Genomic DNA, 26,150 nt, shown 5'->3' with positions numbered 1-26,150 from the left:
TCTTAATCTGGCAATTTAAAGATAAGCTAAACAAATATCAGGGCTGCTCAGAGTCCCACTGAGCAGGAGAAAGGATTCTTATAAACCAGTTTGCATGGTGTAAACCAGACACACAGAGGGAATCTAGTGTGGCATTTCTGTCTGAACAGCCACTGCTCCTTAGAAATGATTCAAAGGGGCAAATTCCATTTCCAAAGACAAGGCTGACAGGGTTCATAGCTACAGATTCTCCTGCTTTCCCTCCACACTTCCTGCTACTGCTGTTGTTTTCACAGCCCTCTCTTCCCACCACTGTCCAGTGCTTGATGCCCTGAAGAACCAAACAGCATCTGAAGAGAGAAGAACCAACAAATCACCATCTGGAGGACACAAAGACCAACAATGTAATGGGAAGGGAGAAGTGGAGAGGGTCTGGAAAATAAGTGTTTATTTATCATAAATACAGATCAGCTAGGCGTGCAGTTTATCCCACAGATGAGACAAAAACCCTGGAGACTCTCCAGAAAGCCATATGCTGGAAGGCTGTTTCCCAGTTACTTCCCTTTTTCCACAAGACCACGATGAACTCAGTTATCCAGCAGCTCAGTGATCTTTCCTACCATGGGATTGCACTGACATGTTCCTCCAACAGTGTCCGTGTCTGCCAAGGGCAGCAATCTATCCATGCCAGCAAACTCCTCCTGCTTGGTCAGAGCTGGAGGTTTCTTAATTAATTAACTCATTTTGCCAGTGCTTATTCAGAGCACAATGGTGCACAGGGATTCAGTGGATGGGGGGTGTATTCACAGACCTAACTGGGAATCTTGCTGCCAACATCTGTTTTGGGAAAGGCCATTTTTAGAAACAGTATGAAAAGAGGCTCTTCAGGCTTGGGCACAGTGTTTAAGCAGCAACCTCTGGATTTTGTCCCCACTAAGAACACTGCACTTTGAACAGGCTGATGACCTATGATCTGGTAATTACAGGTGGCTCCTCCTTGTGCAGGGAGGGCTGGATGTCCCTGGCATTGTCCCTGCCCTCTGCCCTGTGAATCCCACACTGGACACTGCCTACAAGTAGCTGCTGAGAGAGTGGCTGCACTTGAGGCAAGAGAGATCAGCACAGAGTTCATCCTTCAGTCCTTGGGGGCTCAGTTCTTCTCCAGGATTCTGGTGAGGAGTTCGTTCAGCCGGCTCACCATTGGCCTGGGATCCTCATTCAGTCCTGCTGCAATCATGGCATTCTCATAAATCTGAAAAAGAGAAGAAAGCACTAAATAAGCAGCAAGAGCAACCTGCATGAGGGAGGAAGGGAATGTCTCTCTCCAGGACTTGCATTCTCAGACCAGGCACATCTTCAAGGCCAAGTGATAGGGAAACATACTGACCACAAGTCCTGGAAATACCCAGGGACCACGGAAAGATGTGATTCTTGCCCACTGTAATCCCATTCCCTGCCATGCATGGTCTGCAAGCTGGCTTTGGGGAGGATGGTGCTGCTTCTGGAAAAGGTCTGGCTCTCACCTGGTCAAGCAACATCTGGGACAGATCAGGCTGACTGTCCTTCAGCTCATTGAGCTTCTTAATCAGAGCATGTCTGTAAGACAGAGAGATCAACGCTGAGACTTGGTGATTTTGGCAACAATGAGAAATTTATTTCCCGAACGAGCAGCTAAGCCAAGGTGGGTCACAAAAGGCAACTTTCTTTCTCCTGTTCTGGGGGCTTCTCTCTTCTCTCCCATCTGTTCCTATAACCCCCCTGGTCCCCAGAGGGCTGGACACTATGTGTGTGTGGGGGTGGGTCATGTCGATGGTGCCACACAGCCTCACAGATTAAGGCACTGTAGCACAAGCTGCACTTAATAGTGCTGGTGTTGTCCCCTCTTACCCAGTGTTGATCTCCAGGGTGGGCTGCAGGAGCTGGGCTCGCTCCTCCTGGGTCTTGGCCAGCTGCTGCATGCGCAGGAAGTGGCGGGCAGCGCCCATCTCCAGCACGGTGATCATGGCAGGGTGGGTGTCCAGCCGGGGCGTCACCTGCGGCACAGACACAGTGCACGTGCTGCAGGAGGGCCAGGGCTGAGCACTCGGAGTCTCCTCAGCACAGACTCACACCAAGCCTCCACATGATTCACCCCCATCCCACAGGCACTGCCTAAACCAACAGGAAAGCTGGGGGCCCAAATGGCAGTGGGTTGCAGTCAGACCCAAAGCACTCCCTGCTAACACACCTTTCTAGTCCACAGGCAAGAAAGTTACCAAAAAAGCCTGTTCTGGTAACATGAGTGTCAACTAGGAACATGGGCTTTGCTCATTACACATTAGGATGTGGTTCTTCTGCTCCCACACTGACCATCCAAATGACAAATGCCCTCATCCACAGCAGTTACAGACAGGAGGCATGGAGAAGAACGACTTCCATCAAGGCCCAAAGAAAAATCTGTGGCAGAAGATCCCCAAGCAACCACCACCTTTTTTCCCCGGATCACTACCTCCATGGATCTCCTGTACTCAGTCACCCAAACACAGAATATCCACCTTAACTCCAGTGACTCGAGAGCCCAAGGCATTCCTCATCCAGGCCATCAGATCCTCAGCCTCCTTCTCTGTCAGACGTTCTCCAGCTGGCAGGGAGAGAGGGCACATCTGAGTGTGCATCTACAGTGTGCAGTGGACAGTGAGCTGAGCTCCTGAGCTCAGCCCATTTCACACTTTCATTTATCAATTCTCTTGTGGGAATAGGAAGGCAGCACTACTCAGCACACACCTACATATCCTCATCCCAGACCACGCCATACCCAGGGAGGGCACGTTCATGCCCTGCCAGGGCCTGCCTGCCTCTATCAGGGCACCAGATTTACATTGTGGGGTTAAAATCAAATCATGGCAATGCCACACCTGACATTCCATCTGTTCAAATTTGCTTGAACTTCGATCATGTGGGATGAAAAGGATCTGCAAGAACTCCAAGTTGCCTCAGAGCACAAGAATGGCAGGGTGGAAAGGAGGGCTCTTGCTCAGGAGCTACAGGAGCAGGGGTAGAGGTGTCCCCTCACTGGTGGCACAGGGTGGCTGAAGGATGGGCCAGGGGAGCCTCACCTGGGCGGCTCTCCTCAAACTTCTCTTCCTTATAGTGATCAACAACAATGTCTGTCTCCACAGAGATCAGCTTCTTCTTGTCAAACTCACGGAGGTGCAACAGTGTCAGCTCATCAAACTGCTCATAGCAGAACAGCACCTGTGCCAAAAAAGGGACAGCAACACATTGTTTGGGACGTAACAGCATTCCCTCCTTCCCAAAGCAACTCTGCACCAAACAGCAGGAACGTCACATGGGAAACTCACAGGTTCAACCCCATGGTGATTATCACTCAGGGCCCCCCATGAAAGCAAACCCTTGGAGTGATTTATTAACATGGGTGGCAGGTCTGCACCTCAACAAGTCCAGAACCACCACTGACCCCAGTCCTGAAAGGGGCACGTGCCCACAGAGGTCACCTGAAACACCATTACAGCCCTGCACAGCAGCTCCTGGGCTCCTGCTCTGGGATTCAGCACAGGTATGAAACAGGTGTCAGAACTAGATGTTTGCACAAGTACTAAATCACAGAATATGCTGAGTTGGAAAGGACCCATCAGGATCATGGAGTCCAACTCCTGGCCCTGCACAGGACACCCCAAGAATCCCACAAATGTGCCTGAGAGCATTGTCCAAATGCTTCTTGAACTCAGACAGGCTTGGTGCTGTGACCACTGCCCTGGGGAGCCTGTTCCAGTGCTCGACCACCTGGGTGAAAAACCTTTTCCTGATTTCCAACCTAAACCTCCTGACTCAGCTTCATGCTGTTTCCTTCAGTCCTGTCAATGGCCACGAGAGTGAAGAGATTGGTGCTGCCCCTCAGGAGGATGTCAAAGACACCAGTGAGGTCTGACCTGTCTCCTTCAGGCTGAACAAACCAAGTACCCTCAGCTGCTCCTCATATGGCTTCCCCTCCAGACCCTTCACCATCCTTGTGGCCTCCTTTGGATGCTCTCTAAGACCTTAATATCTTTTCTGTATTGTGGTTAGAGTGTGTGACAGGTCCCTCCTGGCCTCACACCATGGTCTGAGCAGAGACAGCAGGCACCCTGCAAAGGCAGAGCTCCGTCATCGGCCTCACTGCCCTGCTCAGCTCCGAGCGCCAGCCCTGACCACTGCTGCAGCAGCTCAGTGGTGTTCCCCTGGCCATGGCACCACTGCTCACCCACCTCCATGTCCTTCTTCTTCATGGCCTCGAAGTAGGGGGAGTGCTCGGCCAGGTGGCGGTTGGGGGCACACAGGTAGTAGATGTTCCTGCTCCCGGCCTTCATGCGCGAGGCGTAGTCGGCCAGGCTGGTCAGCTGCCCCGCGGGCAGCGCCGACGACTCGTAACGCAGCAGCTTGGCTATGTCCTCCTGCAGGAAACATGCTCCTGTGAGCTCAGGGCACCTCACTGGACCTCCACCTGACCGCTCCCAGCCCCAGGAATTCCTGTTGTAGCACACAGGCCTCTTTTGCAGCTCTGCAAAAAGGCTCAGGGGATTCTGAATCTCTCCCTTCCTGCTCCAGATATTAAGGAGGCAGAAGAGTGACCTAGACAGGATGTAGGTCAAACTCTCCTAAAAATGGGAATGCAGGCAGAGGACAACAGGAGGGGAAAGCCCTACTTTTCTTACATGTTGTAGTTCATATTGCATCAGGGAGGGGTGACAACAGTGTGGATATAGAGACTCTGCAGGGTCTCAAAGTGGGAAGCAGCACCCAGTGAGAAAAAAGGAGAGTTTGGGCACTGTAGAATCAGTATGTCTGGGTAGACCCAGGAACACAAGTTACAGGCATGCAGGTTTCATGGAGAAGTAGCAGTGCCCCTCATCCCAGCTCACAGTAGGAACCAGCAATCTTTCCCATCAGCTGTGGTGCTTCAGGACTCCTGGTACCTTGACATCCTGCTCTGCTATTGTGACAATCCCTTCTCTCATGAATACCCCGTACTCCTCAAAGAATTTGGCATATTTCTCAGGGTCCTTCTTGCTCTGGTCAATGAAGAACTTGATCACCCTCTTCTGCAAAACATCACGGAGCTTCCTGCAGCAGGAACAAGTCTTTTTAAAGACAGCTGCTAGAGCAAGACAAGAGATTTTAGGTGAATGTCTCTCTGTCTGTGCAGGGTTGTAGTGGTCCACCATCTCCTCCCCCTCATGGCTCTACACCTATTCTTTGATCTCAGGCAGGAGCAAATCTTGAGCTGCAGACAGACAGAGCTGAGTACCAATGTTCTGCTGAAGCTCCAATCCTCATGACCTGTGACTCGGTGATGCTGCAGCACATAACCAGCTGTGCCCAGGGTATCTGCCTCTCTCTCACAACCATGGGACAGGGGTGGCTATACAGGGGTGGTTACACTTGGAGGAACTCTTTCTGAAGGCCTCAAAATCCACTGTGAAGTGACATCGTTATTTGCTGACTACAGTGAAGGCAGAGGCACTTCACCAGCTGTAGAATACAAAGTCAGCCATCAAACCCAACAAGGTAACAAACTCTGGTGTTAAGGAGAAAGAGCCTACTCTTATACTCCAACAATGGCAGCTGTCTGAGAAACAACTCACTTTGTGGACTACAGAAATTCTCAAGGATGCTGCAGTTTACATGCCAGGTCCCTCCAAGCCCCTCTAACTATTCCACTGTGTTCCCTTCTTAGCCAGCAAGAAGCTGAAAGAGCCTCAGCAGTCCACAGGATCTACCTCTGGCTTACCTGATAAGGGCACTCTCCTGCAGGAGCTCCCTGCTGAGGTTCAGAGGTATATCCTCACTGTCCACAACACCTGCAACACAGAGCAACCCCTGAACAGTGAGGCAGACACGAGTGCCAGGCTCAGGAATGCACCCCTCAGGAAGCCATGGGCCACAGCCCACTGTTCCTGGTCCCAGCACACACCTCTAAGAAAACGCAGCCACTTAGGCAGGATGTCTGCAGCTTTGGTTTGGATGAGGATTTTGCGGCTGTAGAGGGCAACACTGGAGCCCATTTCCCTGCTGATGTCAAACATGGATGGTTTCTGCAGGAACAAGAGACAGGAGGTAATGCCAGCACTGTGCAGGGCACCCAGCTGCACACTACCAGGTCACCCTGTGGTCTTCCCTACAGTGCTGAACCCAACAAGAGCTGAAATCTTGGCTGGTTTTCCTGGGGACCTACCTGAGCCATTCCCCTGTGGCTCAGCATCCCCACAACCACCCTGTGGCCCCAGCCCACTGCAGAGATGCCACAGGGGATACTCCTTCCTCCCTGACATTCTGCATCCTTAGCTGCCTCCTTTCCCTAAGGAGCTGTCCTGTTCTCCTGTTCTCCCCTTTCAGAGCAGCTGGGCAGATGTCCCATGTTCCCTGGGCAGATGTCCCATGTTCCCTGGGCAGATGTCCCACGTTCCCTGGGCAGGAGGACACGTACTTGCTCGGGCACGTAGAAGATGCTGCGGATGTTGAGGGGAGCGTCGGCCCTGTAGTGCAGGACGTAGCGGGGCTTGTCGTACGCCTGCGCTATGAAGCGGTAGAACTCCTCGTGCTGCCACTCTCCAATGTCCTTGGGGTCCAGCATCCAGAGAGCCTGTGGAGGAGCAGCAGGGAGAGGACTTCCCATCAGCTCTGAAGACTTATGGCTTCACAGCACAGGGCTCTCCTTGAGGTGCACTTTCCCTCCAGGATGATGGAGCAAGGAAATAAGATCTTTCAGACAGACTCCTCTGCATAACCCAGGGGCACTGACTAGAAATGACTGCCCCTCAGCTGACCTCAGAGGTACCTCTTGCCCTGTAGCATACATAAGGCAGCTTTGTGTAGCCCAAAACAAAAGGGATTTGGCTAATCTCCATTGCCTCACACTTGCCCATGGCCAAGAGCCTCCTGGACAGATCCCACAGCTCGGCTGACTGGCAGTACTAGTCAAATATCTCAAGGCCTGACCAGCAAAGGAAAAGTGAAAGTTCAAGTGAGTCTGTTGCACTCAGCCTGCCTCTGTGATGGAGGTCACTAGCCCAGCTGAAAACCTGTGAAGAACTCCTGCACTGCCTGTTTTCTGCTGCTTTGTTCTGGGGCAGTTTAGGAGATGCTTTGTGAACCACTGAGCCATCCCTGCTGCAGGGTCACAAAGTGTTCCCGTACTGTTTCACATATCAACATGTGTGTTGAAGCCACAGGGTCCAGAGCAGGCCCTGCCCCATGGCCACATCTTCCACCTGCTGCTGCTCTAACCCCTCCAACACTTCCTGGAACACTCAGCCCATGCTCACATCACATCTCAGTTTTCAGCACCTCAGCAAAAGACTCCCCTCTAGCAAAGATGTGGCACTCAACTAAGAACCTCATGTTTCCAGCGGGGTGAAGCCCACCTCACCCACTGCCACTCTGTGCCACCCAAGCCCTCAAGGGTGACAAGAGTGATTTCTGGGGGCAACACAAACATCCAGCCCACCCTCCACCTACCAGAGTCCAAGGGATTCAGGGCCCTGGCAGCCTAGCCCTATTGCCTTAAGGATTCCTCTGCCTCAGAGTCTTGTTCCACAGGTGGCTTCATAACATTTCCAGCACACACAAGTGTCCTGGAGGGTTTGCAGAATCACAGGTAGGATTAGGGACTCATTGGGAACTCAGGTGCTTTACAGCAGCTGTGTTGGGTAAAGTGTTGCATTCCCAGAGGCTCACTTGTAGCTACAGTTATCCCAGTTAGATTGGAAAAGCCTCCAGCTCCATACTGTGAGATACATGGCAAGCATTCAGGAACTCATCTAGGAGAATCCCCACCAGGGAACTAACTGTGGCTCTGTTTGCAGTGAACTGACACTGACGTGTGGAAAAACACAAAGCCAAGATCCTGGATAAAGAAACGGGAGCATAATGAATAAAGCTGTTGCTGTATCCCAAGGGAAAACAGACTTTCTGATGAGGAGATAAAAGTCCATGACTCTATTAAGGGCATTTCACCCCTTGCTCTACTGCTGCTCTTCTCCAGGGAGCCTGTTCTATTGATTGTCAGGTAGAGAGAGCAAACAGCTGTCTAATTAAGGGGCACAGCTAGAAAGCCTTTGGAAGAGAAACACTATTATGCAGGAATCCAAATAAATAATCAGTGACTAATAACAGCAATTACAGAATCTTAGATAAATTAACATGATAAAATGTTTAAGTACAGTCTTGAAAGTTTGTTCAGTCAGTGCCACATTCCAGGAAACAAAAGAAGCCACACACATGCTCCCTACCTGCTGTCTTACACGGGAGGAAGCTTTAAACAATCAGAGGAGGAGATGCTGGAGGAAAACGATTCATTGATTTTTGTTTTAAAGATAATTAATTTCTCCCAGGTGATGCCTGCAATTGGGCCAAGAACATCTGACTAAAATGGATCTGGCTGCAATATCACTTAAGTGGTCAGAAAATGCCAGCATCAAGCAGTGCTCAGCTAGGAGAGGGGAATAAATTTGGTTGTGAGCTGAGCTGCTAAAAAAGCCAATCCCTGGCACTGGCTATCCCATGCTGAAGGAAAAGAACTGCAGGGAGAGGTGTCAGCACACCAGTGATATGAGCAATCCCTACAGCACTAACATGTCACCTGGCTTAAACAGTTAAAATAAGCATTATAAAGCACTGAAATAATAATTTGGGTTAAGGGAAGACCCAGATCTTGCCAATCTGCAAGAATACTCCACAATAAATGCAAACAAGCAGCTCCAGGCACAACTTCTGCTGGATTGTCTCCTTTTGTTCTAATTAACTGATCACTACAAGGTCTGTGATACGCTGGACAATCCTTCCCTGATTTCCAGGGACAGCAGCAGCTTTATCCTGTTTCCTGTCTCCACTGGAGGATTAAAGTGGTTCATCTCCATGAGTGACCTGCCTGTGGCCTCCTGCTCACCTGCAACGTGTTAATTCTTTTCCCATTGAGGTACAGGGGGAAGCTGATGAAGTTGCTGTATTTCGTCACCACCTCTGGAATGGAAAGAAGACACAGAAGAGTCACCTTTGTGAAAACAACACAGTAAGAATTCCCTCGGTAAGTGCAGCTGAAAGGAGCTGCAGGAGAGGAAAAACGCTGTAAAATCTCCTCCCACTCAAGGGCACCAACAGCCTCCAAAGAGCCCCTGGGGGTAACAGCATCGCCCTCCTCCACTCACCCTTCACTCGGTCTTCACTTGCAAACTCCTTGCAGTCTTCTTTGAGATGGATAATAATCTTAGTCCCAGTCCTGACCCCAGATGCTTCTGCGATCTCAAACATTCCTGAACTAGGATTAGAAACAAACCCTGAGTCAGCTTGTGCCTCAGATACATCCATGATAGGACAGAAAAATGGTTTATTAAACTAAGAGCATGCACAACACTTCAGTGCCAAGAGGAAAAGGCAAAAAGTCTTGGATGCCTGAATGCTCCCTGTGGCTCTGAGAAACCCTCCAAAACATGTGGCTGTTTGTATGTGGCTGTTTTCCCTGCAGTGCCAGACCCAGGACACACTGCTCTGCAAAGACACCAGCTACTGAAAACCCAAGAGAGTCTGACATCTCCATTAACAGATGTTCCCTAATAATTTAAATAACTTAGTACATTCTTTATTCTGAGGAGATTTTAAGGGCATGCTGAGCTTGTCACCCGCAGAAGCTCCAATTTCACCGTGGTCCCACAGCCCACAGCTTTGCCATGACAAAAAAAAAGCAAAGGATGAGCGCAAAGATCTGACCTAGAGAAAAGATGTTCCTACAGACCCCAGCACTGCACAAGCTCTGCTCACTGTGGGTGCCCTCAAGCCAAACCCCGGGGGAAGACAAGACCCAAGAGGTTAAATCTGTCCCTGCAGCCTGGGGCCCCCCTAAGCTGATTGCCTGGTACTCTCTTTGTCCACAACACACCTGCTCTGATGCAGCAAGTTTGTCCTTGGGGTTTCCACCCTGGCACATTTGGCCACACTTTGCTACCATGTATAACCTGAGCAGGACCTAAACCAGTCAGCCAGGTCCTGAAAGGCCACACAAGCCTGTCTTTGCACAGTTTTCAGTCCGTGCCTGGTCTGGACACAGCCCCCCATGCTGCCACCCCCTTCTCCAGCCTTACCCATCGGAAGACCAGTGGTAGCCCAGGCTGCCTGGCTCTGCAGACTGGGAGAACACCTCCACTTTATCAGCCACCATGAAGGCTGAGTAGAAACCCACTCCAAACTGGCCGATGATTTTACTGCTGGCTTCAGCCTGGCTCTGCAGAGCATCTAGAAAAGCCTGGAGGAACAAAGGAGACACAAACCAAGCACACAGTGACTTCAGGTATCGCTGGGAGGCTGCAATCCATCCCCCAGCCAGGCTCCTCAGGCACTGCAGCTTGGCATTCCAGCACCCTCATCCCACACTTCTGCATCAGTGCTCTGAGGAGGATGCCCAAGGAAAAGGGTTTCTCCAAAGGGACTGCACTTCTGGAAGAGGGGAGCATTGCTTAGAGCAACTCTGGCAGTAAAGAAAAACAAGCAGAGACCATTAAGAGCCAGAAGACTCCACAGGTAGGGTGTAATTTCACAGCTGGGCTGGGGGCCAAGGGAAAAAATGGAATGAGAAATTACTGGGAGAACAAAAGTGGCTGTAACTGGAGAAGAGTTTTCTAAGGGAGGGAGAAGGGTGTTGTTACCTTTGAGCCTGATCGAGCAATGGTTCCGAGATTAGAAACCAGCTCCTCCTGGGTCATCCCAATACCTGTGTCCTGAAAAGAAACAGCAGTTGCAGCTGAAATAACAGTAGGGAAGCATTGCTTTAGCACACAGCACCCCAGCAACTTCTGCCCCTATCTCCCACTCTCTCCTTTCCCTCTGAGCAGTAAATCCAACAGCAGACTTCCAGCTGTGACCCCCCTGCACATGGTCAGGAACACAGACTCAAAGGGCACAGAGCTCTGGGGACACCCACAGCTGTCCTTTGCCTATAAACCTCCAGAAAGCTCAGAGACTCCGACCATTCCTCAAGGAAAGACAAAACCATGCCAGGACAGGCTGGATTCTACATCCCTCTAAAAAGCACGGGATGGCAGGGCAGGAAGGAGATCTCACCCAGCCATGGCCTCGCCGTGCCAGGTGCTGTGCACAGACACCTTCCAATCCTGAACTGGTCCAGAGGGGAGTTGAGGAGCAGTGAGAAGCAGTTTATTTCCATTTGGCAGATGTGGAACCAATGCCCTCACACCAGGAATCAGTGGCAGAGCAGTGAATCCCTGAACTCTCAGGTAGTGCAAACCCTTGTCTACAAACTCCACAGGCACTGATCTCCATCTCTCTGTCTTTTCCTCCCTCCTCTCGCCCTCATTCTGTGCTCCACGAATATGACACTGTCGATATCCAGGTACCAGAGAGCTGGGAATTGCATTCCCGTGGGAACAGGCTAACCCCAGTGCAGTGGCCACACCTCATGGTGCTCTGTGGAGCCATGTGCTCATGGCTTTGGAGGCACATGGCTCCTTGTCATCCTCAGTTTATCCCAGCTTTGCATTGCTGCATGCAGATAAACATCTCCCTGCTGCTGGCTCACATGTCTCAGGCAGCAGAGCCTGCAGCAGCACCACCCAGCAAAGGCTGCAGCAAGTCTCAGACCTGGATGCAGCTTCAATCTGCATGGACCCCGAGGCAACATGGGTTAACAGCAAACCCCAGCTAGAAATGGCCACCCTCTCACACAGGATCCCAGCAAAAATCTTTCCCACTCTATTGTCCAATGTATTTTCAGCCTTGCTCCACGTGCATTTTCCACAGGAGCAAAGGGCAGGCTACTGCTCTCCAGGATCCCACTTCTGAGAACCCAGTGCCCTCGCCCCTTCCCAAATCTCAGCAGCTTCTCTACCTGTCAAGAAACATCCCGAGAAGCCACTTTTACAGGTTCTCTGAGCCACTCCTGAGGTGGAAGCAGGATGAAAATTAGCCAAGTGACAGGTGATTCTCACTCCCATGAGGAGCTCAGCTCTACCTGTGAGCACAGTTATCGCAGCTGACAGCAGCTGGCACATCTGGAGCAGGCTGACACATTCCCAGTGCCGCAAGCAGGGCTGGGATTCAGTGTGCAGGGTCAGCAAAACCAGCTGCAGCAGAGCTGGCTGCTGCTCCACGGCTCAGAGGTGAGGGACCAGAGTGACTTCTGGCCCAGCACAGCTCTGCCACCCACTTACTGGGCTTATTTCTAGCAAGGTACATGAATGTCAGTACATATTTCTTAATGAAGGATTGATTGAACTGTTCAACTTGTGAGGTTCCATGAGGGTAAGACATTTTCCTACATCCCCACAAGTCACAGCACAGCAACACCTTTCCCTTGATTAAATACATTAAGGCTAGTCAGTCCACTTGGCTGAGAGGAGGGATGATGCCCAGTAAGATCTCAACAGTGAGAGATGAAAAGCCAGGAAAAATAAACAGTGTATGGCAAAATCTCAGGAATCTGACATGGTCCCTTCCCCCAGGGAAGAAAAAGCCAGAAAGAGCAGTTTTCAGCATCTGGTTCAGTTTTTGTTCATGCCAGACCCTGAACAGAACTCTTAACTCCTCTGATCCACTCCTATTTATAGTACAGCATGTCATTCCCAAATTCCAGCATGTTAAAAAAAAAATACATCCCTACCCCATGAATTTATTTGGCTCTTGAATTCTGAACACTCTTCCAAACTTACTGCAAAATGCTTAATGACAATTCCTGGAAACCAGTTTGGTGAGGGGGAATTGCAAGGAACAAAGAGAGCACGACTCAAACCAGGCTGACTCCACAACAGGGCTGGGACATGGACAGGGAGAGCGGGAAGTGAAGATCCTGGCAAAGCAGGCATTCCCTACTGCAGGAGAACACCTGGGCAGTTTGGATGAAGATGACATCAAGATCCAACCCGCCTTTGCTGTGCCCAGATTTCCTGCAGCTGCCCTCTGGGCTCCCTTCACCACATGGTGCAGCTTGGGGGAATGGGGAATGAAGCAGCAGCGGAGAGATGGGAGCTCAGCTCTGCAGAGCAGGAGCTCTCCAGGGATGGAATCAGCTGAACGTGCCCATGAACAGCCTCAGGCTGAGCCAACACAAGCACTGGCAGCTCCAGCTCCATGAAATCCAAGGAAGGAGCTGGCAGGAGTTGCACTGCCCTTCTGTGTTCTGTGCTGCACCAGCCACTGCTCAGCCTCTGAGGCAGGAACCACCCATCACACAACACCTGCAAACACCTTCTACCCACCACCAGCCAGCCACTGCTCCTCCATCAACAGCACAACTTTTCTACCCCTGCAGACAGTTTCAAGCCCTCCCTTCAGCCTGCAAGAAATCTTTTATCAGGCTGACAACAGCCACAGCAGAGCTACTGATAACAGCACAAAGCAATTTGTTCATGGGGCTTCACAAAATCCAAGACGTGAGGGATACGCTCAGAGTTCCAAGGGCCAAACGTTTCTCCCCAGCTTGGAGAAACCAAGATGCAGAGTTCAGTGAGCTGATCCTTCGTAAACTGAAGGTTAAGTACAGAAGTCCTGCTGTTACTCCACCTCCTCACCTGGTTGAATTTTCCTTCTGGGACTTCTTAAGGTGCAGAGTAAAGAGCTTCCCCCAAACCATCCCCTCTACAAGACAACACAACAGGCTGCAGACCTTCACCCCGTCTGCTGAGGGACCATGAAGGGCTTGTGGCCACAGCTGCTGAACTAAGCTCAGTAACATTAACCCCAAAGATACACCAGCTGAATGTTGCTTTTAGCATCTTTTTATGTGTGGAGACCTCCCAGGTACCAAACCTGCTGCTGAACTGCACAGGACCTTTGTGCCTTCTGTGCCCTTTGTTCTCACCCTGTGGTGTGAGTGCTGGATGTTTGCAGAGACCATGCTGGTAAACAAGAACCTGGGCAATGTAAGAGCTTTGCTCATTACCTGAGTCCAATTTAAAGTATTGCAGAGCTTTGTTACACCAAATAACCCATTAACTAACCAGTAACTGCTGCCTTTGCCACGGCTGCATCTGAAAGAACACCCAGTCAGAGGTACCTGGCTGAGCTACAGTGTCTTTCATTTCACTTTGTTGCAAAACAAATGTTTATTTCACAGTAAAACCTCAACGGGGCATCAGAAGAGCACTGACTATATTATAAAATAAGGACATGCTGCTTTCACCATCTGACAAGGTAAAAAAATCCCCAAATGTGTGTGCCCCCCGTTATTGAAATAACTTGATTAAAGAAACTTAAAATTCACAAGACCAGGACAGCAGCTGCACTAGAGCAACGTTCTGGTTTAGAACCAACATGGCATCTGCAGCAGCAGCATCCAGCAGAAGAAAAGCCACAATAAAACTGATGCACATGGACACAAGGTGATCTTGGCCTAGTACACAGAAGCTGTCCAAAGCAGGGAGCCTGAGTTTGCCTTTCCAATACCAGTCTCAGTCTCCACCCATCCAGGTCTAAATACCTGCTGTCCAGAAAAAGTACTTCATTTCATCCACTTTGACCTTCCCATTTTTAAATGTGACAGGCTTTTATTCTGGCATGAAGAGAACTAAAATATTCTGCACTTCCTTCCCTAGGCCGCAGGTTATTTGAGACGTGTTTGCATTTCTGGTTCCCTGGCTTATTTGTTGAAGATGATGCAACCACTGGAAGCTGTAACCCATCCCTGCAATGTGGCACGTTCCTGAAAGCTTAATTCCAAGGCTTGCCAAAGTGCAGCCAGATTCACCCCTCCCAGTCCACCTGTCCATCCCCTGCCCAGGTGGCACACGGATGCTGCAGTGCTGCATGCAGGGAAGGGGGACCTGCTCCCCACCTGCCCCAAGCTTTGCTGGACATGCAGGTGCATCTGCACTGAACTGCTACAGCCCAAACATCCCAATCCTTACAGCTCAAACTTCCCAATCCTTACTGGAGCCCCTCGACAGCCCAGTCCTTTTTACAGGCTGTTTGTCACTGGTAAGGCAGGAGAGATTGCTCAGTGATACAGGGAGCTGTTACAGGGAGGAGTGGATTTTGCAGTGATTTTAACTCCTCCCCAACACAGCAAACTGGTTATTTTGTGGCTTCACAGACACGGATTTTGGATGACTGCAACAGCGAGATGAAAGCCCGGCAAAGGGAACTGAGCAGCCCAAGCTCTGGCAGCGACTGCGCTGCTTTCCCATGTTAAAGCAGCAGTCACGCTCCCTCCCTCCCCCAGCAGCAGCCATCAGCTCTGTAAACACTTCAAACCATTTCCTCTAAACAGTCCTAGCCCTAAATTAAGCACCAGCAAGGAGCAGGGCTGCAGCCCCGAGCTCACAGAGCACAGCAGAACTGAGCAGCCCTACCACCACTACAGCACAGCCTGTCACCTCCTGCAGCTGCTGAAGGTGAGCTGCGTGCTCACAGGGCCCTGGGATCCGTAAGGGGTTCTCTGTTCCCACCTCAAAGGGTCCAAAAAGGCGTCTGTAAAGCCTTAGCATGCGGAACTGCAGAGCTCTGCAGAGCTGTCCTCATTGAAAACACACCCCGCACGTTTTCAAATAGATTTTCTTAAGAGCTCTGACCTTGCAGGCTGTGGCTGCTACAGATGGAGCTGTCCTAGAAACACGAGGCAGGTTGCAAAGGGATGGAGGAAACAGTGGAATTTGCTAAAACAACGTGACTTTGGTGAAGGGACAGAGGTGGTGGAATCCAGTGAACACACTCCTTTTAGCAGATACAACACTGCAGTGCTTAGATGGGGTATCCCCGAATGAGGACATCGTATCAAAATTCTGAGACTTGCTGTGCTTGTGATTGGAATTCAGTTCTGGCAGAGAAGTGAACAGTCACTGAACAGAGATGAATGTAATCCTTTACCAGAGCTACATAATCCCCCCAGGAACATGCCTGTAATGGCCATCACACATTACAGACCTGCCTTTTCTCAACTGTGAGACACAAAGAGATGCTACAGGGCTTGGAAGGGGAGGGGAGAGATTCAGCAGGTTCAGAGGCCAAGAGCAGCCTGAAGATCTGAAAAGGATCCAGGGGTGAGACAGTGGGACCTTTCTAGGAAAAACAAAAGGAGTGATCACTGCTACAGGTCATATACGAGGGACCTGCTGCCTCTGTTTAGGTGGGTCCTAGTGAATACAGAGAACACACAGCAGCTAAGGGACAGATCCACCTCTGCCTCAATCATTGCAGCAAGTTTTCCTGCACCTTTGCCTTCTGAAAGGTAGGGAGATGTTCTGAATGAGGCTCATTCACAGCAATCATTGTAAGCAGTTTGCTTCTTCAGGAGGTTATAAATAACCCCCTGACTGGAGGTAAGGAGCTTTCGGCACTCTGGAGAAGGCAAAGCTATTAAGAGATTGGAGCAGTGCTGTTCTTGCTGCTCCTCACAGCCCAGGGCTGCTGCAGTTAAAAGCCTCCTAGTTAAGACTCATTTAATGGCATTAGAGAGGCACAGGCAGGCAGGGGGTTATAAAAAGCCCAGTCCCTGACACATCCAACTGGGATGGCAAACAGGTCTCCAACTAGACTGCCAAAGAAGCGGACAGCTTCCACAGGGAATGTCTCAGTGGAGTCTGAGGCTTTGTGTCCACTGTGGTCTCCAAAGGGAAAGACAAGAGCAAGGCAGGAGTGACACCCTGCCTGGGGCTAAGCGAGGGCTCATTAAACAAGGGGTGTTACACAGGAGTCAGAAAACTGCAACAGTCAGGTGTGAGAGGAATAGCAAAGCCCCTGCACTACGGTTTGAGAAGCTCTGGTTGATGACTGTGTTGCCCACTGACGAGCATTAACTTCCCCATGGCAACCGCAGCGCTTGTTCTGCAGAGAAACAGAAATATAAAATAACTACGTGGCTCTAACAGCCCCTGCTTTGTCCCACGTGAAAAATGTCAGCCCCTGTGCTTTGTCTGTGCCACGTCCCCCCTGGACCTGCTTCAGTCAGCTTTCACTCCCTCATTGCTCTCTTCCTTCTCCTCCACTCTCTTGAGAACACCCACAGCTGCACCCGCAGCTGACACAGCTCCATGAGCAAAGTGACCAGTGTGCCTTCTTTGCATCAAGAACTTTGCCAAGAAAACACCAAAACTGAGGCTCAGCTGTCCACCCTGGACAGAGCCACAAACAAGAGCAGCCAAAGTAGAGAGAGAAGGCCCAGCTCCACTCCCCTCCCCATGCTGAGGCCCACATTCACACTGACTGTCCCCCTCCCAATCAGCACTGTGTCACCAGTAGGGAACAACCACAGCCTGGGCACAGGGAAGTGCTGTGGTACTGCCCAAATCTACAGTCCCACCTGTACCTTAAGGCAGAACCTCAGCATCAGCTGGACTTGGCCTGTCCTTGAGCAGCAGGAGATAGAGACAGTCAGCAGTGGGAGGTTCTTCTCACCACCCCTGCACCTCCCATGACCCAGGTGAGAGGGAGGGTCTGCAAACTACCAGGTAACACCTTGGACTTAAGGAGGTGTGGGAAACCCTCCCCAAACATCAGGATGAAAACAGACTCACAACTTACCCACTAGTGAGAAACACACACACGGCCTGGGAAGTGCAGGGGTGGGAGAAAAGCTACTGGTAGTTCCCAACAGGGAAAGAAGGAGCAGTAAATTTTCCTATGGGGACAAGTGAGGAGCAGATAAATTGATGGGTTTTCATCACATCCTCAGGTTACAGTCTCATGAACCAGAGCCCGGCTGAGGACACCACACTTCAATGGAACTGTGCTGCTGCTCAGCTTCCACTGATCCTTCATGGGACAAAGGCCAGTGATATGAGCAGCAAGGAATAACACTCCTGTTACCAAAGGGACATACCTGGATAGTGATGGTTCCCTTTCCACTGTCTGTCTGCAGATGGATCTCCATCTCTGGCAAGGCCTTCCCCTCTGTCATCAGCCGATGGCGCAGCTTCTCCAGCGCGTCGCTGCCATTGGAGATCAGCTCCCGGATAAACACCTGGGGACGAGACACAACCTCACACTGCAGCCTGGCCTTGTCCCCTGCACGGCACTCCCAGAGACCCAGGAGCTCACTGGCTGCCCACAGACTAATTCCCAGCTCCCCAAACTGTGTTTCCCCATTATCTGCCAGGAGAACCGTTTGTCTGAACTTGGCATGAAAGTGCAGAGGCTCTGAGACTCACAGAGTCCTCTGGCTGTACCTAAAAATTGTTTTAAAAACATTTAAAATTGTTTTAAAAACATCATTCAAGGAAGCCTGACATGAACAGCACAGGACTTGCTGGAACGGAGCAGTTCACTCTCCCAGCTCAACTGTTTGAGATGTACCCCTTGACAGAGACAGAGCTTTGCCAACAGAAAATCTCCCAGCAAACAGTGGGTGTCTCACCTCCTTCTCCGAGTACAGGGAACGGGCAACAATGTCCAGCAGTTTCTTTGTTTCAGCCTGAAACTCATGTTTAGAAGCTGCACCTGGAATAAAACGTTAGAGTTGGGGTTGCTCAGCCTGGAGAAGAGAAGGCTCCAGGGAGACCTTAGAGCCCCTTCCAGTGCCTAAAGGGGCTCCAAGAGAGCTGGAGAAGGACTTTGGGAAAGGGTCTGGAGTGGCAGGACAAGGGGCACTGGCTTCCCACTGACACAGGGCAGAGTTAGATGGGATATTGGGAAGAAATACTTCCCTGTAAGTGTGGTGAGGTTGCCCAGAGAGGCTGTGGCTGTCCCATCCCTGGAAGTGTTCAAGGCCAGGTTGGGTGGGGTTTGGAGCAACCTGGTCTAGTGGAAGGTGTCCCTGCCCATGGCAGGGGGTGGAACAGGATGAGCTTTAATGTCCCTTCCAACCCAAACCATTCCATGATTCTGTGAGAGTCACAGACACACCTTTAAGGCACTTCACCAGGGTCCTTTTGGGAAGGAAGGCAAAACCACAGTCTAACCATGTGCTTCAGCTTCCCAGGAGTGACAGCCTGAAGCAGGATGGGACACAGGCAGCCATGGCCTCCAACAAGGACAACAAAGGTGCTGTTTACACCCCACTTTGAGGCAACTTTGCCAACAGACACTTGGATTCTGCACCTCAACGAGCACATACCTACAGCCACCTCTGCAGGGGGGAGCTGTGCCCGGGAAGAGACATTTCCTCAGAGAGAGTAACACCACAAAAATCTCAGCTGAGAGACCCTGGCCTCTTAAAAATAGCATCCTTCCTGCAAGAGGCATTAGAGAACCCTGAGGCAACATGGGCAAAGCCACAGGTCCCAGGTCACCTGGGGGAACCTACATCCCCCAGGGATGGAGTGAATTCCAGGTGTGGGCAGCAGCTGGAGCAGCACATCAACCCCACTGGGGGGTTCAAAGCCTTGCAGTCTCAAAAGTACCTCCCAGAAAAACCATGGAGGCACAGAGTTTAGACATTATTTCTATGCTGGAATAATTCACGTGACTTTGCTTTAGAGCACCTCTCCCTGGAGATGTGCAAAGCAACTCACTCTAACTAAAGGGCTGATGCCAGGATTCTCATTAGACCTCCGGGATCCACAGCAATGACCTGGGCAGGCACAGCTTTTCTGGGACAAAAAAAAAATCTCTTTTTAGCCAATTCTAGTGCCTGTGGAGCCTCCACACACACACACACACGACCATCAATAGCCTGGCTAAGCCCATGGATGCAGCCTTGATGGCCTTGTTTCTCAGGAAAGGCCATTCTGACCTCCACATCCCAGTTCTGGGAGGCGATGGTGCAGTTCAGATTCAAAGGATGTGAGGACCAAACCTGCACCTCCTCCAGAGGAGGGGTCACCTGCACCCACAGCTTGTCCCAGGCACACCCCAAGGGTGTCCCCACAGGCCCTGTGTCCGTGCCCACCTTTCACGTTCTCCGTGTTGCTGATGATGGTGTGCAGGGGCTCCTCCTCTTTGTTCTCCGCCGTCTGGGTGCTGTATGTCCGCACAGCGGGAATGCTGCTGGCGGGAATGTTGTACCGGAGGCTCCAACGATGGAGTGCCTGTCTTTGCAAACATGCTGCTCCTTTTGCTAAAGACACAAGTGAAGATACTTCGCTACACACCACAAGTCCAGCAGCAACAGGAGCAGTCCTTAAAGGTCCCACCTAAGCAATCCTGTGGGAGTTACACTGTGCAAGCAAGACTGAAGTTCCCTCACAATCCAAAAGCCACTATTCCCCTCTGGCATTGCCTTTACTCTTCTGAATTAAAATTCTATCCAGAAGATGACAATTAGCAGCCTTCCCAAGGAATTAAGCAGTGAGGAAGAGGCAGCCTGCAGCTTCCATTGCTGTTACCTGGCCAGGCTGAAGACAACTCCCATATCCCTGCCTGTGAAAACATAAACTGGCAATAAATACTTGGCCCTTGACTGTCCAAGCACAGGGATTACATCTCCCAACAAAGCTGGCTCCAGGGCGAGCAGCACATGCAGCAGCAAAACCACCAATCAACAAAATCAGTGGGGAAAACAGGACCAGTTGGGAAATGTCACCAGCCCTGTTAAGGTCAGGGATTCCCAATTCTCCTCCTTCCATTGTGCCCAGGTGAACCCAAACAGTCTTCTTTTTGGTAGAGGATGAATCAAAGCCAAACCTGGCCACAAAAAGACCATTTTCAGCACTACAGAGCTCTGCCCAAAGCCCTTTCCTTGGTGTGATCTCTGCACTGTTGGGAGAATGGCCTGTGCCAGAGCAGGGTCCTGGAGGGTTTGGATTTGACCTGGGGCAGGCAGTGACTTGGCCTCCTCCAGCCCTACCATGAATATAAACAGACAGAGCTGCTCTGGGAAGCAGAGAAGGGACCAGCACAGCCTGGGCAGAGCAGGGAGAACCTCGATAAGCAGCAGAAGTGGCAGGAAGCAGTGACAAGCCCAGGCTTTTCTTACAGCTCACTCTGTGCCTGCAGGCTGTTTCATCCAGCAAGGGAAGGAGGCAAACCCTACACTCTACATCTTCAAGGTGTCCTTTCTTTAGATGAGTGGGTACAAAAACACGGAAAAACACTGAACCAAAAACCACAGTGAGAGTCCCAAAGTGCACCTGTGACCCCCCTGGAAACAGCTTCTTTGGCCATCCTCTGCCCCCAGGCCAGCTGACATGCTGGGAGAGCTTGGCTCCCTCCTGAACCTTCCTCCACCCTGCCACAGCCCTCAAGTGAACTCTCCATCCCAGCCCTTTCAGCAACATCCCTTGTCAGCCTCAAGCTCACCTTGGGAAGTCTCAACCTCCCTCCACAAGTGCTCTGCAAACCTCCTGCCACCCACAGCAGGTCCTACAGCTGGTGTGGTCACTGAGAACAGGTCTTGCTGCTCCAGACCCTCATGTTGGGCTCTGACTCGCTCCAGATCAGGAGAACACAAACCCCTGAGCTCTGACAGCACTCCTGGCTCCTGCCTCTTCCCCAAGAGCTGATCGAGGAGGCTGTCAGTCCTCATTCTTCCTTCTCCTCCTCCTCATAGAAAGCTTTGAATCAAGATCCACTTCTGCAGCCAGAAGCTTGAATTACTCCCCAGTCATTCTGCCCTTAAAGAAAAGAGCCCACAAATAGTTCTTAATGCATCTGAACACCTCCTACACACATAACTGTGCTCTCTGCGTCACAAACAGCTCTGCTGCATTATCACAGGACATGTTCTGTAACTTCCATTCAACTGCCTTTGTTGGGATCATCTGGGAAAGCAGCAAGGAAAACAGCCTGGGTGACCACAGTGGAAAGCAGGGGAGCACTCACTGTCCAGCCCATCGAGCTTCAGAGGGGAAGGGCCTGCAGCCCAAGGGTTACATATTTTATTTATATATATAATATATTTATATTCTATATTTATGTATATTTTATATATTTATATATATTTACCCAGGGTGCACTTATTTCATGCTCCTGTTATGCTGGGTGCTGTAGGATACTGCAGTTGTACATATACACACACACACACACATTTCCCAACCAGCAGAAATAAAAGAGGGAATTTTGCTCCCTCCCTGACTCCAGGATCCAGAAAGGACACACACCAGCAGCAGCTCCCTGGTAACCTTAAGGCCACTTCTATCATCCAGGCAGCAATGCCCCACAGCCACCATAACAACTCACAAACACCAGCTGACTCTAGAAACTACAGCTATCTATAATTTTATTTCTAGCTATTTATAATTTTGCACGTATTCATGTTTTCTGCCTCCCTACCTCTAAAGCACAGTGACAGATCACCACCCATCAGTTTGGAAGTTACTTTTGGATTTGTGTAATGTTTGGTCTTATCCTCCTTAATTAACAGTGCCAGGGAGAGACACAGCTCATTAAATACGAGCTGCAGCATCTTCAGACCATTTGCCTCTCGGCAAGTCTTTGCCTGGAGCACAGGAACAGGAAAAGCTTGTGGCTGTTCTGGGTATAAAACCACAATTATCAGCACACAAGAGCTGTGGAGAAAGTACCTGCAGAGTTAACAGGTTACGTGACACTTGGAAGGAGCCCAAATTCCAAGGACCAAGAGATGAAGAAGGAACGGCTCTTGCCCCAGATGAGTGCTGTGATGTGCTGGGGCAAATCAGGTCTTTTGATAACGAGTTAATCAAGTGTGGAGCTTTATCACAGCCCATGTACATTTCTATGCCCATCACTGCCCCACCTGCACCAGGAGAGAAGGAGAAACCCACACTACTCCCCAGCTTCCAGCTCTCCCTGATCCCAAGTGATCCTGTGCCTATGGCCACAGAGCCACCTCGCACACGGGGAACACAAGGCAAAGACAAGGACCCTCATCCCCACGGGCTCCTTTTGATCCAGACACCAGGATGCCTCAGCGATTCCCAAAGCCAACCAGCCCCCCAGGAAACACAGACTCTTCCTGGACAAGGACTGCAGCCCCCAGGAAACACAGCCTCTTCCTGGAACAGGACTGCAGCAATTCGAGCCCAGTGCCAGTTAGAGATTTAGGGTGGGAAATCCAGCACAAAGCAGTCTGTGGCTCAAAACAAAAGAGGAGAATTTGGGTCAGCAGAAATTACCATAACAGCTCCGTGCAGGGCAGCCCTGGGCCCAGGGAGGCTCGTGCAGACAATAAACACTCCCAGTTCAGACCTCATCAGACAAAAAGGCTCCCTAGCTGGGCACCAGATCCACGTGAACCTGGGGACAAGAGATTCTCTGACTGACCTGCTCTCACCAACACATCTCCCAAAAACCTCTGCAGCAGCTTCAGCCCTCAGCATTGTGAGAGCAAACACTGCCAGTTCTGCATGGCCGAAGGGAGGGGATGGCTGTCCCTGCAGCCTGTATCCAACTGAAAGGACACAACCTCCTGCTCCTCCCTCTTTATTCCCACCCCACACAGCTTCTGTTCACTATTTTTCCCCTGAAGGACCTGAATGACGGGTTAAGGAATAAACTCTGGCTCTGCTGGAGTACACTAACCCACTGGAGGCACATGGCTTTGTTCCCAGACACAGATACCAACAAGCCACTGGGGATTTCCGTGGAGGAAGAGCTGGATTGCCCAGAAACACTGAAGTGGCTCTCAGTGGCACAATTAATCTGACATCCGACCCCGACAGTGACCCTATTTGTCATACAATTTCCTCTGTCACATTCTTTCTTCATAACCCACAGGGAAACCACAGACCACAGTGACAACCTACCAGCTGGACCAGGGGCCAGACAACAGAGAAGGAAACACAGAGCACAGCATGGGCTGCTCACAGGAGACACAGGAAGCTCATCACTGTGCCTCAGTTAATGACAACTCCAGTCTGTGCATGATGGCCTTGATAAGAGAGCACATCCCACAATCAAGGCCTCAGAGTTTGGATTTTCTTAGCACTCACTCCTGCCAGCTGTCTGAGGTGAAACCTCGAGTTGCACCTCGAGTGGGACAAGCAAACCCTTCAGGCTCATATGTAAAGTTCCCTGGTACTGACATGGCCAGAGAACAGAGCACTGCTGCCTTCTGCCCTCACTCAGGTACCCATGGACGTGCTGGACACCCTGTATGAGCCAGGGCAGGAACTGGGACATGATACACAATCTGAACAGTCTACCCAGCCTGTATGAGCCAGCTGAGAAACCTGGACATGTTGGACACCCTGTATGAGCCGGGGCAGGAACTGGGACACGCTGCATGATGTGAACGTGCTGTATGAGCTGGGACATGAACCGGGACACCACACACGATCTGAACGTGCTGCACAGCCTACATGAGCCAGCAGATAAACCCGGACATCACACAACCCTGTATGAGCCAGCAGACGAACTGGGACATGCTGCACACCCTGTGTGAACCAGGACATGAGCTGGCACATGCTGCATGTCCTGAACATGCTGTGCGAGCCAAAAGATTAATTTGGATATGCTACAAACCCTGTCTGAGCCAGGACATGAACCTGGACACGCTGGTTGCCCTGACCGTGCTCTCTGCCCGACACGAGACATCAGAAGCACCCGAGCTGTGCTCTACTCCCTGTACAATCCCAGAGGAACTCGCCCTCGCGCAGGAAGGAGCGCTGGGCGTTCTCAGGTCTATTCCTGTCGAGCGGCCACGGCGGAACCAGCCGAGACCGACGGGGCACTGCCGGTGAGACTCGGGCCCTGCGCCCCTGCCGAAGGACACCGCGGGGCCGAGCGCGGCTCCGCGCAGGCGAAGGAGCGCGCCCGCCGGGCCGAGCCGAGGAGGACCGGCCGCCCCCTCACGCCGCCCGCTCTCCCGCTCACCTGCGGGTGGGCGCGGCCCGGGCATGGCCCCGAGGGGCCGCAGGGCCGGGAGAAGCCGCCGCGCCCCCCGCGCCCCCCTCACCGCCGCTACCGCCGCCGCCGCCATGGCCGCGCTGCCCTCGCGCGGCGCCCCGAGATGACGTCACGGGGAGCCGGGGCGCGAGGCATCCCCCGTGCGCGGGCGGCGCGAGATGGCGTCACTGAGCCCCTCAGTCCGCGCGCGCTCCGCGCTTCAGGGATGGTCCCGAGTCCGCTCCGAGACCCCGGGCCGGGCACCCTCAGGGACCCTCCCTAGTGCCCTCAGAGACCCCGGGCCGGGCACCCTCAGGGACCCTCCCTAGTGCCCTCAGACCCCGGGCCGGGCACCCTCAGGGACCCTCCCTACCGCCCTCAGAGACCCCGGGCCGGGCACCCTCAGGGATCCTCCCTAGCGCCCTCAGAGACCCCGGGCCGGGCACCCTCAGGGCACCTCCTGGGTCCCCTCATGGCCTCGGTGTCGAGCACCCTCGGGGCTCCTCCCGACTCCCCTCACAGCCCCGCCTGGGTCCCCTCACGGCCGTGCCCGAGTGCCCTCACTGCCCCAGGTTGGGTGCCCCCCATCACGGCCCTCGGGCTGAGTCCCCTCCCGGCCCTGCCCGGGTCCCCTCACGGCAGGTTTCCAGGGCTGTGCCAGGAGGTTGGATGCCAGGCCCAGGACGCCACTTCCAAGCCGTTTGATGGTAAAAATTCCGGTCTGTGTTTCTGAGGACTCGTTAGGAACAGGGAGCCAGATGCAGGTTACGAACCGCACAGAGACCCTGCGGGTGTGTCCCTGGTGACCCAGGGAGCCCATTCAGGGACAGGCCGTGGCAGGAGCTCGGCAGTCGGAGCTGGCACAGCTCGGTGCACAGCTCGGTGCACAGCGGCTCTCCCAGTTTCCCCATGGAGGGAGCTGAGGGCCGAGGAAGGGCTGTGCTGGGCAGGGAGCAGCCCTCAGGAGGCCCCTGTGTGCCGCACCTGGGCCGGGCTCCCCTGCTCGACTCTGGATAAATTGCTTAACACCTCATTTTTCTGCTTCTCCGAAACTCCTCATCTCCCGGGGCTCCTGGAGCATAGATCATCAAGATCTAAAGGGATGAGGAACTGGAGAAAGGCTTTGGAAGGGGTGCAGGTGAGAGCGGAAATGAACCACTCCAGCAAGAGCCAAATTTGGAACGTGTGTGAGGGCAGAGCCTGGCCGTGCTGAACACCACAGCCAAACACAAAGGATGGAGCAGGGCTCCTTTCAGGGAGCACTAACCACTTCCAGACCGAGGAACCTTCAGCAGGGAACCGTGCCCACTGAACAGAGCCAGCTTTGTAATCCCAGGCCCAGGGGAGCTCCCTGGAAAGCTCCGTGTGCAATTCACTCATGTCTGCAGTGATCCTTGGGACTACACGTGTTGTTTTGGAGGTTCACATCCAAGAAACACTTGCACAGAGCAGGCTTTGTGTGGCACTGGATCTTATGGATTAGGTGCAACAAACCCAGCATGAGCCTTTGCACC

The 26,150-nt window shown here is 52.0% G+C and overlaps 1 protein-coding gene across 3 annotated transcripts; it reads right to left on the bottom strand.

Moving 5' to 3' along the window:
• Positions 1–405: 405 nt before the first annotated feature.
• On the bottom strand, positions 406–24,664 carry TRAP1 (TNF receptor associated protein 1). Of its 3 annotated transcripts, none has more exons than XM_017809072.1 (18): positions 21,130–21,370; positions 19,781–19,948; positions 18,308–18,390; positions 17,774–17,914; positions 10,653–10,724; positions 10,092–10,252; positions 9,162–9,271; positions 8,903–8,976; positions 6,443–6,598; positions 5,930–6,050; positions 5,747–5,816; positions 4,932–5,079; positions 4,224–4,409; positions 3,075–3,213; positions 2,514–2,599; positions 1,867–2,012; positions 1,503–1,575; positions 406–1,231 (listed from the first exon to the last, which is right to left on the bottom strand). In XM_017809072.1, the coding sequence occupies exons 1-18, from the start codon at positions 21,353–21,355 to the stop codon at positions 1,130–1,132; spliced, it is 2,262 nt and encodes a 753-aa protein (XP_017664561.1). In that variant the 5' UTR covers positions 21,356–21,370; the 3' UTR covers positions 406–1,129. The 3 variants fall into 3 exon arrangements, with proteins under 3 accessions (XP_017664561.1, XP_017664562.1, XP_017664563.1); XM_017809073.1 differs by lacking the exon at positions 21,130–21,370 and adding an exon at positions 24,625–24,664 and having other exon boundaries at positions 1,067–1,231; XM_017809074.1 differs by lacking the exon at positions 21,130–21,370 and adding an exon at positions 24,274–24,307 and having other exon boundaries at positions 1,067–1,231.
• Between the last annotated feature and the right edge of the window lie 1,486 nt (positions 24,665–26,150).

The sequence above is a fragment of the Lepidothrix coronata genome, unplaced genomic scaffold, assembly GCF_001604755.1.
Source record: "Lepidothrix coronata isolate B3197 unplaced genomic scaffold, Lepidothrix_coronata-1.0 Scaffold24, whole genome shotgun sequence".
In the NCBI taxonomy this organism is placed as follows: Eukaryota; Metazoa; Chordata; class Aves; order Passeriformes; family Pipridae; genus Lepidothrix; species Lepidothrix coronata.
This window is presented reverse-complemented; position numbering and strand designations above follow the sequence as displayed.